The sequence below is a fragment of the Lampetra fluviatilis genome, chromosome 30 (genome assembly GCF_964198595.1).
Source record: "Lampetra fluviatilis chromosome 30, kcLamFluv1.1, whole genome shotgun sequence".
NCBI classification, from domain to species: Eukaryota; Metazoa; Chordata; class Hyperoartia; order Petromyzontiformes; family Petromyzontidae; genus Lampetra; species Lampetra fluviatilis.
This window is the reverse complement of record NC_136304.1, coordinates 1,215,996-1,233,135: the sequence shown is the minus strand read 5'-3', so window position 1 is coordinate 1,233,135 and position 17,140 is coordinate 1,215,996. Positions and strand designations below refer to the sequence as shown.

At 49.7% G+C, this 17,140-nt stretch overlaps 1 protein-coding gene across 1 annotated transcript; it reads left to right on the top strand.

The window, feature by feature from the left end:
• The first annotated feature begins 2,184 nt into the window (after positions 1 to 2,184).
• LOC144943344 (prolactin-releasing peptide receptor-like) lies at positions 2,185 to 16,500 on the top strand. Its single transcript, XM_078870719.1, has 3 exons — positions 2,185 to 2,742; positions 6,034 to 6,315; positions 15,940 to 16,500. The coding sequence occupies exons 1-3, from the start codon at positions 2,185 to 2,187 to the stop codon at positions 16,498 to 16,500; spliced, it is 1,401 nt and encodes a 466-aa protein (XP_078726845.1).
• Positions 16,501 to 17,140: the final 640 nt, after the last annotated feature.

The following is a 17,140-nucleotide window of genomic DNA, read 5'->3' as shown; positions in this document are numbered from 1 at the left end:
TGTGACAGATCCTTTTGGTTCTCGTTCAACATTTTAGAATGTTATATTTTGTTTACGAGGCGTGTGTTTGCGTACGACAAACCGGGTTCTTCGTGCGGTTACCTGGAATGCAACAACACAATTATTAAAACAACCCTTATTCCACACATGTATATGTCAGCCTTAAATGCATAATTTCCACCGAGTCAAATGCTATTTTGTGGTCTACAAGAGAGGCACATGATTGTATTTCACATTATGTTATATTTTTATTTTCGGGAACATTTTTGATATTATGAATGGGGTGGATGGTATTACAACAAAACAATCCCGCTCGGAATACACATTTCTTGCTTTGTTCGGTTAGCCTCCAAATTGTCCATTATTTGCGTGTGTATAATCAAAAAAAACATTTGCAATTTCACAGGGAGACTTGACGCCATAATGAATCCTTGATATTTGACACATTTTGCTCATTAGCGCGCCTAAATTGCCTGCATATTTCATTATTAATGCCGCACGTGCTTCTAATTATAATCTCAATTAACAGCGTGCCGCTTGTATGGGTGACAGATGCGTCCCACGCATTACTGGACTTTAAATACACGATAGAGAGACCACATCGCCAATCAGCACTCTTTAGATTGTGACATGGCCCAGGTGACATCGCCGAGCGGGAGCCGCGTTCGCCTGATTGTTGAAGAGCTTCATGGTTCGAATCCCAGCGGCCGCCCTGGTTATTATGACTGCGCGTTTAAGATCCCGTGACGTCACTCGCAAGAGAATGCCATTGCGTGGCGGCGTCACGATCCACATTTTCCTAATTCCACCTTTGGCGTCCTCTGGTCTAGCAACGTATGAGACTTTGCTCGAAAGAAAGCTGTCTCTGGTGTGGACCAATCAGTTTCAAAGACAATGCATATGTATCAGAGTATGTTTTTAATTTGCATTCTGACCACAAGTATTGTGGTTAATGCAGACATGATTCCTTTCAAAAGTTTCAGTTTGGTGTTTTAACATCTTAACACCTGTTTTATTTCCAGACAATAGGGGAAAACCTCTTCTCAGAAAAAAATAACTTAACCGAAAAATAATTGTTTTGGAAAATACATCACCAATCATCGCAACTTGGCTGGCAGGGACCCTCCAAGCAAAACAAACAGACGTGAGACTCTTCGATGGGACTTTGCATGTGTCCCGTACCAGCCCTGGTCATTGTTGCGGCGTGCATGCGTGCGTGTTAAGTGGACGTACGCGCGCGTATTCTAGGAGCTCGCTGGCACGCCAACTACGCATCCACTCTGCGTGCTTCGGTGTGCGTGTGTGTGGCTGCTATATAAAGGGAGAGCGTGGACGGCGAGGTTAGGTACAGCAGGCGAACAAGGCGGCGGAGGGAGTCCAAATTCTTACGCCCTGAAGCGGATCAGCTTCGTCTCTCGCTCTCTCTGCGTGTCGCGTCGACGCTTCATTCATCATTCACCATCCACCCAACCGTCCCCTTCGGTTTCACTGCCAATTAAAAAAAAAACACGCACGTGCTGTAGCCAGATTATCTTCGGAACGTGGAATGAATCACCGAATAATGATAATAATTATTGTGAAATCTGCATAGATAATATAAGCGTGCAATATTTATGTGGAAATTAAGTAAGTGTAATGTTAAAGGTTGAATTTGTATTTTGCGTAAAACCTAATGAGACTTGAGACAAAAGAAAAATCACCACTTTGCAAGGGATGCTTCGCAAATAATAATGTTGGTGTTTGGAATAATTCGCCGTCTGTTTCGTGAGTCTTTGGCTTAGCAATTGCGTGTGTGGGACGAGGGTAGAGGTGTTTCGCCTAATTGTGTACTCGATAAAATAGGTCGGAGTCGTCTTCGCAGACTGAATTCCAGCTACAACACACATTGTGTGTGAATCTCAGCTACCACGGGTTTCATCATCTTAATATACATGTACAATGTAAACTATCGGATATACAGATATTTAAACAAAAGGCGACAATAGCATTCGAACAATGCCGCAAAGCACGCGTGTTATAAATAGCCAGCTCATTAAGTAACACGACAACAATCTAATGCAACAATCATCTCAGAATAAAACACAGACGAAAACACATCAATCGCTCTCGGCAGCAAATCAATTTATTCACCACGGAAGCGAGCGGCAGTCCGTTTGTCTGGCAGCGAGGCGGCATCAATCAACGATGAACGTCAGCCAAGTTGGGACTCCGCGAGATCAGAGCATGACGCCTCCTCAACACCTCTCCCAGGAGCAGGAGCACTTCGAGGGATTCCTCGTGCTCCTGTCCCTCAAGCCGATCTTCATCCCGCTCTACGCCCTGCTCACGCTGGTCGGCGTGTCGGGCAACCTCCTCCTCATCTTGGTCATCGCCAGAACCAAGCGGCTTCACAACGCCACCAACTTCTTGCTGGGCAACCTCGCGCTCTCGGACCTGCTGGTGTGCCTCACCTGCGTGCCCATCTCCGCCGCCTTCGCCTTCGAGCCCCGGGGCTGGGTCTACGGGGCCCTGCTGTGCTACCTGGTGGCCCTGCTGCAGCCGGCCACGGTCCACGTGTCCGTGCTGTCGCTCACGGCCATCGCGTTGGACCGCTACGTGGTGGTGGCCTACCCCATCCGGAGGCGCGTGGCCGTGCGGTCGTGCGCGCTCACCGCGGGCTTCATCTGGATCGCTTCGGCCGCGCTTGCCTGCCCCGCGGCCGTCAACACGGTCTACATCGACTTCCGCACCGAAGAACCGCAGGTGGGCAAATCCCGGGCTCAGACGCCTTTGTCATCTGTCACCTTCACGACACGATGTCAATTGTGACGACATGGCGATTATCGCGATATCGGTTTCCGTTCGCTGTGTTCATGATAGTTACAATTTGATGGTGACGATGTATCCAAGAAAGCCGCATTCGGTCGTAGACATATTTTTTCAGGTAAGGTCCTGCATTGGCTTTTTATTTTTCAGATGTGTGCAGCCAATTAAAGCTGAGTTGCTTACTATACAAGTGGGAGCAAACCCGGAGGAAACCTTCGCCTTGCGCTAGCGGGCTGCACTCTGGGCTGCCCTCTATCCCCGTACAGATGGATAGCAAATGGTAATTAGTTCACTTGCTCTACTGCCTTCTCGAGCGAGGGGATGGGATCTCGACGCCCACGCGAAGAGAGTTTCACAACACGGGTACAACCCACCAACCCTCGCTGCCGCCTGCACACCGCTGGGTTACCGCAGGTTTGCCACGTGCAGCAAAGCCACCAGCGTGGCTCTGCATGGCAGTGAGCAGGAGATGAGGAACAATGCCGCAATGCAAATTCGAGAAGCGGAATCACTTGACACTATAGAATAGTATTTGTTTATTTATGTCGTGGTCTTGTTTGGCCCTTTGACGCACTGTGCCGTCACGCGCTTCATGTACGGATCTATTAGAGCTTGGAAGAGCATTCAGCCGCACTGCACACTCACAACCGAAGCCTGCCACAAGTTTGTGCAATCAATGTGCTGTGTGGGACTCGACAATGCGTACGGCGCGCGTTTTCAGTGCACTGCGGTCATTTACTCCGGAGAACGTTTTACGCACCACCAATGTAATGGGGCAGAACTTGTGTTAATAACCGTAATTACGATTGTCGTCTTCCATTGTTATTTCATAATGATTATATATATTCGCCACTAAGCGATGTTCACGTCGTCACAGCGTTTGTGCCAGGCTAGGTGCACTTCGAAGCCCCGTAAAATTGTGGAAGGCTCGCTGGCAGGAGGTTATGTGTTGACTGACACCACTGGCAGGTGCACAGCAACAACATGCTGTTTGTTTGTTGTTTATGCGCCCTGCGTTCTGCTTATTGTTGTGAGCGTCTCTCCTCCCTCTTTCAAGTGCCCAGTCGAGTACACAAAGACAAAGATCCCCCGTATAGCCTGAGCCTACTTTTGGGGCAAGTGCTATCGAAAAGCGCCGATGAAGGCCGGCACGGCACACGAAGGGGTGGGCGGCCAGCACCACGCCCGGCCGCCAATGACAGTACTCATTTGAGGCTTAATCGACCTAAAGGAGACCCAGGACCGGCTCAGATAATCGTCCCTGGTGTTGGTGGCCGTGAGCGGGAATCGAACTCGCGTCGCTTGGTTCGTGACCCAGCGCGCGGACCGCGGCACGCTGCCGTGCGCGGACAGCACGCGCGCGCGTTCAGGACTCGTTCTCGCGTTCAGGACACGTTCTCGCGTTCAGGACGCGTTCCCGCGTTCAGGACGCGTTCTCGCGTTCAGGACGCGTTCCCGCGTTCAGGACGCGTTCTCGCGTTCAGGACGCGTTCCCGCGTTCAGGACGCGTTCTCGCGTTCAGGACGCGTTCCCGCGGTCAGGACGCGTTCTCGCGGTCAGGATGCGCGCGCGTTCAGGACGCGTTCCCGCGGTCAGGACGCGTTCCCGCGGTCAGGATGCGCGCGCGTTCATGCACAGAATGAACATATCACGCTGGACGTGAGCATTGGCGGATGACGCGGAGATTTGTAAAACTGTCGTTCGTCGTCGTCAGTCAACGTCACCAGTGGCTGTGCGGTGACCAACAGATGGCAACACGGCAACACGTGAGTCCTGAACTAAACACTTGCGTGGTTATTGAGTCAATGCACGATCGGTTTCTTGTCGAGGTTGAGATCATCCATCAGGTGTTCAGCAAAGAGCCTCTAGGCATCGCGTGGACGCGCTGCCTGATCTGGGGCCGCCCGCGAGTCGGGTCGATGACATTATCAGGACAGCCACGTAGGCGGAGCGAGTTAACAGTTAGGAGTTGATCAATGGTTGCTTTCTTGTAATTTACCGGGTTAAAATAGTGGTGAAACCAACAAGATCCATCAGATCGTCTGGTACTGGTATTTTAGTCGTCCCAAAGGCCAGGACCAAAACCGTGGGAGGAGCAGTTTTTAGTGTGTACAGTCCTCACTTGTGGCACAGCACGCCAGGGGAACTGAGGGCTTCAGAATCATTCAGCACTATTAAAATACATCTAAAAACGTATTTTTTTAAACTTGCTTTAAATTCGTATTTTCTTAATATGTTCTTTTTTATATTATGTCTTTGCAAAACAATTGTTGAGTAATTTTACTTCGCCTACAATTTCACTTTTACTGTTTATGCCTGTAAAGCACTATGTATTGCATTTTTTGCACGAATAGTGCTATTGAAAGAAAGTTTGATTGGGTGAAAATATGCTATCCTTCATTATATTCAGGTGTATTGTGTTACAGAGTAATTAATATCATTCTAGATTTGAAGTTTTCGTGACTGCAAGGATTCATAATCTTTGGTTCTTTCGGTAAAGTCACGTAGGTGAAAATAAGTTATTTTTATTTTCAACTACGTGACTCTAAGGAAAGAACCAAAGAGTAATTAATATCAGTTGCCGAAAAGTTTAGTTGTGCATAAAACATTCACCTAAGGGGGTATGGCATAAGATATAATTTAGTGTAATTGTATCAGTTGTTGTTTGTCGCAATATTCGAGTAACGGCGCTTAGAGATATAGCTGCTGGGATGAAGCTCATTGACTGGGTCGGATCTCACCGCTGGCGGCTGTGCACGCGGCTGCATGCAATCCCGCACTGTGGAGGCAGCAGCGAGAGTTGGTGGATCACCGCACAAATGTCATGAAACTCTCCCGTCCCGTGGGGCGTCGATCAGGTGTCATAACCCTGGCTCGCCAGGAGATGGCGGTACCGCAAGCAACGTGGACTCCACCTGTTCCGTCTGCATGGGACAGAGTTTTTCCTCCTCGCACGCGACGGGTTTCTCCGGTTTACCGCCACGTGTGCACACTCATCAATTGGCCGATAACACCTACACATATTGAGGACCGCAGAACGTGGGCAATTGTGGATAGCGTCGCCTCATCGCGTGGTCTCCTTCTCATCTGTCCGTGGTTTCTCCGCGCTCCTCCGATTACTCCTCTGTCTACGAGAGCGAGCGAACACCGCGGCGGCAGCGTTTCACAAGTGGAAATCATCATCATCATCATTGTTAGCATCATTGTTCTTTTCAGAACACCAACGAGTCGGAGCTGGCGATTGTGGTGTGCGAGGAGCTGTGGACCGGCCTGGAGGACCAGCGTCTCGCCTACTCTTGCGCGATGGTGATCGTGTCCTACTTGCTGCCCTTGCTGGCCGTGTCGGCCTCCTACTGCGCCATCTCGCTCACCCTGCGAGGCCGGGTGCCTCCCGGCGGCGCGCACTGCACCGTCAACGCGCGCCGCACCTGGCACCAGAAGCGTCGGAAGACGTTCCGCTTGCTCGTCATGTCCGTGGGCACATTTGCACTCTGCTGGCTACCTTTGCAGGTACAATATTTGTTTTAAACACGCGTGTACAGTATTCCCTAGTTATTCACGAACTTGATGAACGCGAATTTGGCTCTCCGAACTGAATTGCATCTGGAACTTTACACGACTTTTGCCATTTTTTATGATAACATTTTTTTAGGTCTCTTTCTACCAAACAGGATTCTGTAATAAGTATAACCCGTAAAAACAAAGTTTTTCACTATAAATCCTTTATATGCGTGGCAGCGAACTTAATATAAAGGATTTAAAAATATATTCGCCCGTGGAGGACTCGGGGATCGATCCCGCGACCTTTGGCATGGGAAGCGAGGGCGCTACCAACTGCGCTACTCCGCCACTGCCTGTGGAGGGGTTACGCTGTGGGCTCTTACACTGTGACGTTCAGCCAAAGCCATGAATGAGTTATATTTGAATATATGTAAAATATTTTTTTTTTGCCTAAAAAGTGCAACATTTTGGGAATTTTTTTTCACGAACATTAATTGTCTCGCACAACGAGTCTGTGTGGAAAATGTCAGCTCGATTGGATCACGGGAAGTGTGTTAAAAAACGACCGAAAGATTTGCACGGTCGTAAGCAAGCAAGCAAGCACGCAAGCAAGCAAGCACGCAAGCAAGCAAGCACGCAAGCAAGCAAGCACGCGAACTTAATATAAAGGATTTAAAAACAATGGCAATGCTTTGGTGGAAGGAAACATATGCAGGCAGAGGATGACCAACAAAAAGATGGACTGATGGAGTGTAGGAGGCATTATAGTCTTCCCTTGTTATTCAACAACTTGCTTTCCGCGATTTTGGCTATCCGCGAATCGCATCTGGAACTCACGAGTGCGTCGAGAGAGAGAGAGATCAAGTGATGAGATAGAGTGATGAGGGATAATGTGATGCGAGAGAATGTGATGGGAGAAAGTGATGAGGTGAAGCGATGAGAGAGAAAGTGATGAGATAAAGGTAAGTTCACGTATAAACTATGATATGATACTTTTATATTTATTTTATGTTTATTATAACTAACAAGATGTTTTTGGGTGTTATGCTAATTTCATGATTTAAAAGCTGGTGTATTTATTTAAGCTAATTAATTTGCTATTCATGAGCATCTCCAGAAACGTATCCCTCGCGAGTAACGAGGGAATCGTGTATACCATAAAACCATCATGTCCGAAGGACATGCGGGTTTATGGTATATATGATTCGCGAGGGAATCCAAGCGATATGTCTCAGACCATATTCGTGAACACAAGGCGGATCTGAAATACGGTAGGACTAATACCTCTGCCGTGGCTGATCATTGTTTTAACACTGTGGGCACACATTATATTGATTTCTCCAAGACGAAGGTACTATGCAAACCCACTGGTTATCAATAAGATTTGTTCATGAAGCCATCCAGATATATAAACACAAACACAATTTCAACCGAGAAGATGGGTACAAACTAAGCAATCATTAGAAGGATGGTATTAACCAGATAAAGTCATAACTGGCTGTGATGCTTCCATCCTACCTGCCGATGTTAACAGTTATTTCCGACTCTCTGAGTTACAGCACCTTGTTAAATGTCTTTACATTAACAGGCTAAATGTCTCACTAACATAGCTGCTGCTCCCTTTTCCTCGATGCGGCGGTGGCGTTCGTTGTTAAATAGGCTGAATATCTCTCAATAACACAGCCCGTGTTGTGGGAGCCGTCTCACATTGACATGCTAATCTCTAATCTCTAACAATACAATGGCTTCTTCAGCACCGTAGTCGTGGGGTTACATTAACAGACTGACATGCTAATCTCTAATCTCTCCGTAGTGGTGGGGTTCAATTAACATATTGACATGCTAATCTCGAGCAATACAATGGCCAAGGTTTATAACTTGTAAATTCCATCTCTAGCCCCGCCCACTTACCCCCTTGGGTTGTACCCATCTCAAACCTATATAACCTCTTGCTGCAGTAGTTCTCTCGCTATAATTCTCCTGCCTCAGCAGTTCGCCTGCTGTAATTTCTTTTCAACTCAAGACGATTGCTTCTGTTGCGATCGAAACGTCGTGATTTTTTTATTATTTTTCTATCTACGTGACTTTACCTAAAGAGTATTACTCTATCATTTGTGACTTCGTCTCTCTTTCTGTTTCTCGTCGGGGTGCGGGATGTGGGGGACCTTTGGGCCAGAGGTCGCAACCGGGTACCCGATACCCTACCACCCGATACCCGGCTACCCGTACCCGGCCGGGTACGGGTACCCGTTTGCGACCCTGGTGTGGCCGGGTACGGGTAGGCCGTGAGTCACTGGTGAGTCACCGTTTGTCACTCATTTCGTTTAGGGTACGGGTACGGGGTAGGGAACGGGTACCCGTACCCGGCCGGGTACGAGTACGGGTACCCATTTGCGACCCTGGTGCGGCCGGGTACGGGTAAGGAATCAAAACCCGTTTGTGACCTCTGCTTTGGGCCCAGCGGTTATTACCCGCGGCTGTTTAAACTGAAGATGGCGACAGTGCCGCAGCAGCTGTCTGCAGTCCCGTGTCGTTCCCACTGGTCATCTCCTGTTACCACACCTCGTGCCTTATCCACGTCCTTCTTCACTATCCCCTGCTCTTCTTACTTTCATCTTTCACTCCATCTTTCTTATTATTTATGTTGTTTTATTATTTTCCTCAGTATTACTTTGGCGGCGCCCGAGGCGGTGGCAGAACCCTGCCTCCAACCCCGCCTGCCTCTGCGCGCACTGCACACGCCCCGTGGCGCTGCAACAGCTGACAAATGCCGGCTGCTGCAGTGTCACACAGAGCCCGGCTTACCTGCCGCCTCGGTGTCACACAGCCCGCCTTACCTGCCGCCTCGCACAGCTGAAGGGCTGTGCGAGTGAACGAGGCCTGCTGCTCCCACGCACGAGGCTGGAGGACGCTGGCTGCGCTGTTCATGTCGTGCGGCTTAACAGCCGCCCTGGGTCCGTTTCCTGCCAGCGACGTCCTCACAAGGCACCTCTTCTGCCACTATCAATGAGTGTGAGCTTGGCGTGCCCCAGCAATGCCAGCAAGTGGGAGCTCGACGTGTTCCATCCACTGTTCAACACCACCAGCGAGTGGGAATGTGACGCAGACTGTCCACTGCTCAACACGAAGGAGTGGGTTTGCCTGCTGCCCAGCACCACCAGCGAATGGGAGCTCGGCGAGGTTCGTCCACCCTGCTGCATCACCTGCGAGCCGGAGCAGAGCGCGTGGTCAGCTACTCCACTGGACCTCGTGTTCTTCTGGCCGCGTGCGTGGTCGTGTCCGCCCGCGTGCGTGCTCAACGAGTGTTCACGTAGGCGTGTACGCACCCGCCACATGCGAGGAAGTGCATGCTGACGGAGTGGATCTTGGACACCACTACCTGGACTTGCTGCTCCGAGTAGCACAGCCGCTGATTGGAGTCCACCCGAATCCTGGCCCCCCCATCACCACCACTGGTACAGCACGGGCTGATATAATAGGGCTTCGACATGCACCATCCCTTCATTATCTGCACCTGGAACCCGCGCTCCTGAGGACGCTCTCTGGCCTCGGGCTTCTTCGAGGTCAACGTCAGAGACACCGTGGTTGCAGAGGCGGTAGGGGCTGCTGTTCACAGGTCAACCTTCAACCAGCTATTTCCTCTGATCTCTCGATGCCGCACCTCTTCGGATCTTCACATCCACCTTAACCCATCCGCCTTGGCCTACTTAACTCACGCTCCATTACAAACAAATCAGCCCTGATTCACAATACCATCTCGGACCACCACATCGACCTTTTGCTTAATACCGAGACCTAGTGCAGGCCAGACTCCCAGCCAGCCATCTCTTTGGAAGTCGCGCCCCCGGGATACAAGGTTCTTTAGAAACCTCGCGCAACTAACCAGCGGGGTGGTGGCTTAGCGGTCATCTACAATGCACACTTGAAAATTAAAGAGCTCGATCTACCGATGGCTCACGCCACCTTTGAGGTCCAGTCCGTGACCCTCACTACTAACACCCGAGTGCTTTTCCATAATTTCCATCCATCGCCTTCCAGATGGCAGCATCACTACCTTCTTAAATGAGCTTTCCGAATTTCTTTACCTCATTCCTAACCCATCTCAGAGGCTCGTGCTTCCTGGAGACTTTAATTGCCCTGGCAATACCCCAGCCTCCATTAATAACCACCTCGAGTCAACATTGGCCTGCCATAACCTGGTCATCACCAACTCAGGCCCCACCAGAGCTTCCTCAACAAATGTTGAGAGCGTGCTCGACCTGGTTTTGGAACCTGACCACAATCGACGCATCACTGGACTGGGAATTTTCCAAACTGGTTACTCCGACCACCACCTCATACAATTTTCCCTTCAACCTCCAAAGCCAATCACCATCAAAATCACCCGACACTCCCGTAATTTCAAGGGATCAGGTTTTCCACTCTACAGCACCTCCTCGCAAATTTTCCTTCAATGTTATCTCCATCATCAGATCCAACTGTCTGTGCTCTTCAACTAGAAGCTGACCTGAGAGCGGCGCTGGACAAGCTGGCTCGATTCAAACAACGAACCACGAGGCAACCTTCCCACAACACTCGCTGGCTCTCAAGAGACGCCATCCTTGCTAAATGAATCAGGAGGCGCCTTGAAAGGATCGCGTCCCACAGTGGTCTTCCCTGCTGATCGAGTTGCCTACAGAGCTGCCTGCAAGAAAACTAATGAACGTATCCTTGCCTCTCGTTCCTCCTACATTGAAGAACGCATAAAAACAGCTACCAGAAAACCACGCGTCCTTTGGAAAACCCTCAAGGATCTTCTACATCCTGGTAGCACCATGGTCCCTCACCTTAGCGATCCCCTGGCCTCACTGAAACTTGCCACCTCTTTCAAAACTGACTTCACCAACAAGCTGATCACCATCGCAAGCTCCTGCACGTCTTCCCTCACATCGCACCATCGTACCCCGCTCCCGTTTTCTGAAATTGTAAGCACTAACCCAGACACCTTTCTAACCACGTTCAAGCCGGTGTTTTCAAAAAACATTTTCTCTTTGATTCAATCACTTCACATGAAGTAATCTCTACTCGACGTCCTCCCAGGTTCCTTGTTCAAGCAATGTGCTCTGGAACTCGCCATCATGATCAGGAACATCGCAAATGCCTTATTCTCTACGGGGTGTTTTCCGTCCAACCTGAAATCTGGCCTGGAAACCAAGTCTCGACCCGGATGATCCGTCTAGTTATTGTCCCATCACAAATCTCTCGAACCTCTCTAAACTCCTCGAAAGACTCGCCCTCGCCCAGCTAAAACCCCACATCACCTCCTCCCCAAACTACTGCTCCTTCCAGTCAGCTTACCGTCAACTACTCCACAGAAACATCACTCACCAGAGTGCTTGATGACATTTTAATGATTATTGACTCCGGTTCCATCGTTGCACTTGAAAGTCTGGACATTTAATCAGCCATTGACATCGTCAATCACTCATTCCTTACTTCCCTCCTGATATCCGACTTCGGTATATGTGGCTCAGCACTCAAGTGGATACTGTCGTACCTTTCTGATTGGAAATCCTCAGTCAGGTTGGGCTCGTCCACATCTCCTGAAACAAAAGCATAATGTGACATCCTCCAGTGCTCCGTCCCCAGTCCCCTGCTGTTCACAGCCTACACTTCCCCGATCGGCCGCCTCATCGCAAGCTTTGGTGTTAAGCACCACTCATATGCGGACGACACTATTATGTTCACCGCCATCAATTCTCCCAATGCGTCTGGATTTGAGAGGCTCTCGGAATGCACCACTGCCCTGCAGCAGTGGTTCTCCGCACACAACCTTGCCCATAATCCGTCAAGGTCCGTGGCCATCATGTTAGGTACCAGGCAACGTCTCAACTCATCCGTGCTCCCAACACACAGACACATCTTTGGTCACAGCATAAGGTTCACCAATCACTTCAGCTACCTCAGTGCCATCCTAGATTCAACTTTATCCTTCGACCGTCAAACCAATCATATCATCAGTTCATGCAACTTTCACCTGAAGGCTCTCAAACACCTACGTCTTCTCATTTCCACTGAAACTGCCAACACATTGGCAGGTTGCATCGTTGGGTCTCGCCTCGACTATTGCAACTCCGTCTTATTCCGGACCTCCTCTGGCAACCTAAAAACACTTCAAAGACTACAAAACAACCTGGCACGCGTCGTCATTGGCCGCACTCATCCCCGTCTCGACTCACTTGCCTGTCTCCATGCCCTCCACTGGCTACCAGCAGGGTCACATACAAGATCGCCTGCCTCTGCCACCATGCCTTCACATCTGTCTGCCCCCCGTACCTCTCTTCATTATTGACGACTTGCAGCACAGCACGTGGCAGATGCCTTCGCAGTGCGACTCACGACCTCCTCTTGATGCCAAGATCCAGGATGGTCACGTCTATGCGCCGCTTCTCGGTGGCTGCCCCAACAGTCTGGAATGCCATCCCCTCTGCACATTCGCAGCATCACCTCAATCGTCTCCTTCAAGAGACACTTAAAAACTCACCTCTACAACCACGCTTTCGAGTGACTCTGAGCTTGGCTCCGCGCCTCTGAGTTGCGGCCGTGACGTCCGCAAATTTGCACACGTTATAATCTGCATTATTATTATTATTAAACCATGCATGCGGAACACACCGTCTGCTTCACAGTGGACATTAAAGATCCCCTCATGTCATTTGAAACGAGTTAAAGACCCAACGCAGAAGACCCCTGGGTTTGATCTCCCACGAAGCTCATGGTCCACCCTAAACCGCATCCACCGCACAAACCATGGAAGTAGATGTGGCTACCTGACGCACGAATTAAAAATCAAGAACTCTCCAGCGGTAGTGTGCGACTGCGGTCATCCAGAACAGACGGTACGACGTATAATGACGCGATGCACGATCCGCAGATGCGAAGGAGACATCACAGCGATACCACTCTGCTGCTTTTGATGCAGTTATCTGGCTTTACCACCTGAATGTGAAATTGTAGTTTTTTTCTCTGCATCTACACCAGCCATACGAGAGAAGACGATTCGAAACGCATAGTCCATCATTTTGCCGGTGTCATGGTAGAAATGTCAAGATTTTTTTAAAAACTCGACTCATTAATTAATTGGCATGACAATGAAGCAATTATCTTCCCCGACTGGCAGACGAATGCGCACTTGTAGGCCGCTGATGCGTCACCCTGTGCAGCACAATAACAGCTGCCACTCAGGGTGCCCAATCAGATGTTTGAGATAAGAGGTGATGAAAGGCACTTCGAGTTGCCGAGGCATTTAAGCAAGCGCCTTATACATATTCAATAGTATATAATTATCTTAGAACATGTACGGGCGCATCTGTCTGGGTTTAAGTATTCCATTCTTTCTCAATATATATTAAAGCACAAAAGTTGAGCTGATGATGAATTCGGTAGTTTTGCTCACAAGCCAATTATCTCGTGTTTTGGAGGTTGGGTCGGTGGTTCATCGTGTACATAACAAATCCATTCTTTGGTTCTGCAGTCACGAAAAGCTCCCAAAATAACAAATCCAGCTGTAAGGCGAAGGAGCATGCTACACAGCAGGAGAGATCAGTGGGTTGCTAACGTATCTGTACGAGATTTGTAAGCGTCATTTATGTATATGTGTGGGTTTCCTACAGCTAGCCTTGGTTTTCCCTTCGCGCTCAAATTACTCGGCAAATTGGTTACACATCAATCTAGATTTGGTTACACATCCCAAGCGAGACTGCCACGCAAATGAATCGCAATGTTCAGGTTGGGGCCCTCCGAGGATAAAGGTTCTATTACAATGAGACTTACGCTACATCCCATTTAATTGCACATCAAGATTATGTAGAGTGACTCAATCCCTTGGTAATATTTTCTGGATGAAGAAAAACAACACACTCGCTATAGTCAATATAATAGGAGAAAGCAGTAGTATCCTCACGCTTTGATCCAAGCACCCAAGCTTTGCTTGTGCCCCAGCAGATGCCAATTATAGTCCACCTGACAGCGCATGCCCGTGCGGCTTAAGTGATTTAATAAAACGAATAATGAAAGCTTTTAAATGCACGGCGGGCAAGCCAGATGTTTTTGTTGTAATTACGGTTCCGTAATTATCAATCTTTGCGTCCACACAACTACATATTCCTTTGATCGAATTGCACAGTTGGGGTGAAGGCTGTGTATGCGCAAAGTGTGTTGCGTGCGTGCATGTGAACGGTTAGCGCACTGTGCTATGAACCCGGTGACTCGATTAACGCTCACGGCCAAAAAGTGACGATTATTTGAACCGGTCCTGGGCTTCCTCTAGGTCGACTCAGCCTCGCGGTGTTGGCCACCCACCCCCTCGTGTATCCGTGCCGGCCTTTATAGGTGCTCGCTAACAGCACTTGCCCCTACAGTCTGTTAAGGCTACACGGGGGATATTTGTCTTTGCTTCATTTAAAATAAACATGTAGGAACTGCATTGGTAGAAGTAAAGGCGCAGCCCTGCACCTCCGAAAAGGACAATTGGCTACGTACGGTAAAAAAGAAGTTTAACATATGTATATTCACCACTGCTGGTGGAAGGTGCCTCAACTAGAGGGGAGATCATAGAGAAATTACATGGTTGATGTTTCTGAGGCTGGTATGCACAATGGTTGCGACCTGTCTAGGTTTGACCCACAGTCTGGGAATTGGCACGTGTGCAAGTGGGGAATCTACAGAGATCTGGTACTGGTGTTGTGCTGCATGCAAGTGTAATGACAGGGTGACACCTGCCGGCCTGTAAGGGTCATTGCGGTTATAGCTGCATTACATAATGCCTTATTATGAAGGGGTGTATCTGGGGTAAAAGTCAATGGCGGAGTCAGTCGAGAACGTCCTGGAACCAACCCAAAAGTTCTGGAAAGGGGGCGTGGTCAGAGGTGGCGCTCGGCCGCACCAGGCAGATATAAACAGCACCGAAGCTCTGGTTCGGGGCTGTTAGCGTGGGGTCTGGGTCCTGGTTGCGTCACTGCAGTCACCTCTTCATCTTCGACCACGTGGCTGTGCTTCTGCAAGACCATCCCCATTGCCGCCGCTACGCTCGTCAACCAGCCAGCGTGGCGCAGGATGGAGATGGGCTGCGTGTTTGGACAGCCTGGGTGTAGCCGCGTTACCAAGTGTATCGCCCCGTGTGCTCCTAATAAATAAGAAGCCTTCAACTAGACGTGTGTTGGAAGTCGCTCACTCGTGTATATTAAACTTCTTTCGCACCATGCATAGCCAACCGTGCTAATCAGAGGTGCGGGGGAAGGACAACAAACTAAGCACAAAAAGCAGTTCTCAAGAAAATAGTTTTCGATTTAGATGATTCAACAGTGCATAGCTGTGTTCAACTTTATGACAGTGTGTGGCAGTTTCGATAGGCCGAGTGCTCGACTGACGAATACGTCTGGGCTCGGTCAGTCTTAACGGTGGCATCTCTAGCAGACGCAGCGCTTGTACCTCGCTGTGGCCGATAAAGTGCAACACTCATCAAGTGCTCGCTTTGAGTTCGCTTTGCCGCCGAGTTAACGCCTCGCCAGTTGCAACACTGAACCCTCCCCCCCCCTAAAAATAAAAAACGCGACATGACAAAAGGACAACTCTCGCCCCGTGGGCGCTGCGCAGGTGTTCAACCTCATTCGGGACCTCGACCCGGAGGTGACTCTCGTCAGCAAGCGCTACTTCAACGTCATCCAGCTGTGCTGCCACTGGGTCGCCATGAGCTCCACGTGCTGGAACCCGTTCATCTACGCGTCGCTGCACCACAAGTTCGCGCGCGCCGTCCGCCACCGCTGCTGGGGCGGTCTCTGCCTGGCGCGTCCGCAGAGGGCCGCGCTGGCGCGGGCGGCCGCATCCTGCCACGGCGGCGGCGGCCGCTCGATGTCACGCAGCCCCATGGGGATGAGCTCGCTGTCCAGTAAGTCGTCGCGCTTCCACACGCCGCAGCCGAGCCACGGCGTCGTCTACAGCCTGTCGGCAGGCTCGTCATGCGCGGCGGCGCGACTGGCCTCAGCCTCGGCCGCCGTCGCGCTCGAAGACAGCCCCGGGAGCAGCGGCGGGCGGGCTGAGGCCCCCCGGGAGCGGCGGCCGCGTGGCGCGGGCGAGATGCCGGAATTCACCCCGCCCGGACCGGGGCCAGCACGCGAACTTCAATCCCCATCACTCTGCGGGGATAAGTTCCCATGAGGTCTCGGGCAGGCTGCGTCAGGGATGTCCGATGGGTCGTTGTTGTATTGTTGTTTGCTGTTGTCACCATCACGACCGTCGACATCACTGGTATTATTATCATCATCATCTTTTTTGTGATCATTGCCTTCAAAATATTGTCATCATTTGCACATTATCGTCATGATTACTATAATCGTCAATACAGTATTATGATTGTCATATTTACACCATCACCGTTTTCAATACTTTATTATCTCTTTTAATAATCAGTAAAGTTTATATTGCAATAATCATGTTCAATAACATGTTAGCATCATTAATATCTCATTAGAAGTTAAAACACATCTCTGAATGTACCAGTTTTGTGATTTTGTGGAGTATGCATTTGCTAACGAACTCTCATTTGACATCAGTGTGCACATTACAACTGGCATTGCCGTGTTCACTATATACACGGTGTATCCGTTAGGCATTTAATGTTTCACCCTCCGAGTGACTCGACGAATCGTCACGATTCAGGTCATTATTCTTATTTTTTGGCTCATTTGGTTCCCCTCGTTTTCACATCATATCTCGGCCTGTCTTGTTCCAGTAGCCTGAAGGTCACACATTCTTTTGAATTGTAAACAGTCGCGTATGCTCTCGCAGACCAATGCTG

Coding starts and splice junctions, on each gene's coding strand:
- LOC144943344 (XM_078870719.1), top strand. CDS start 2,185: ATGAACGTCAGCCAAGTTGGGACTCCGCGAGATCAGAGCATGACGCCT. Junction 2,743..6,033: donor TCCGCACCGAAGAACCGCAG/GTGGGCAAATCC, acceptor AACACCAACGAG/TCGGAGCTGGCGATTGTGGT. Junction 6,316..15,939: donor TCTGCTGGCTACCTTTGCAG/GTACAATATTTG, acceptor GGCGCTGCGCAG/GTGTTCAACCTCATTCGGGA.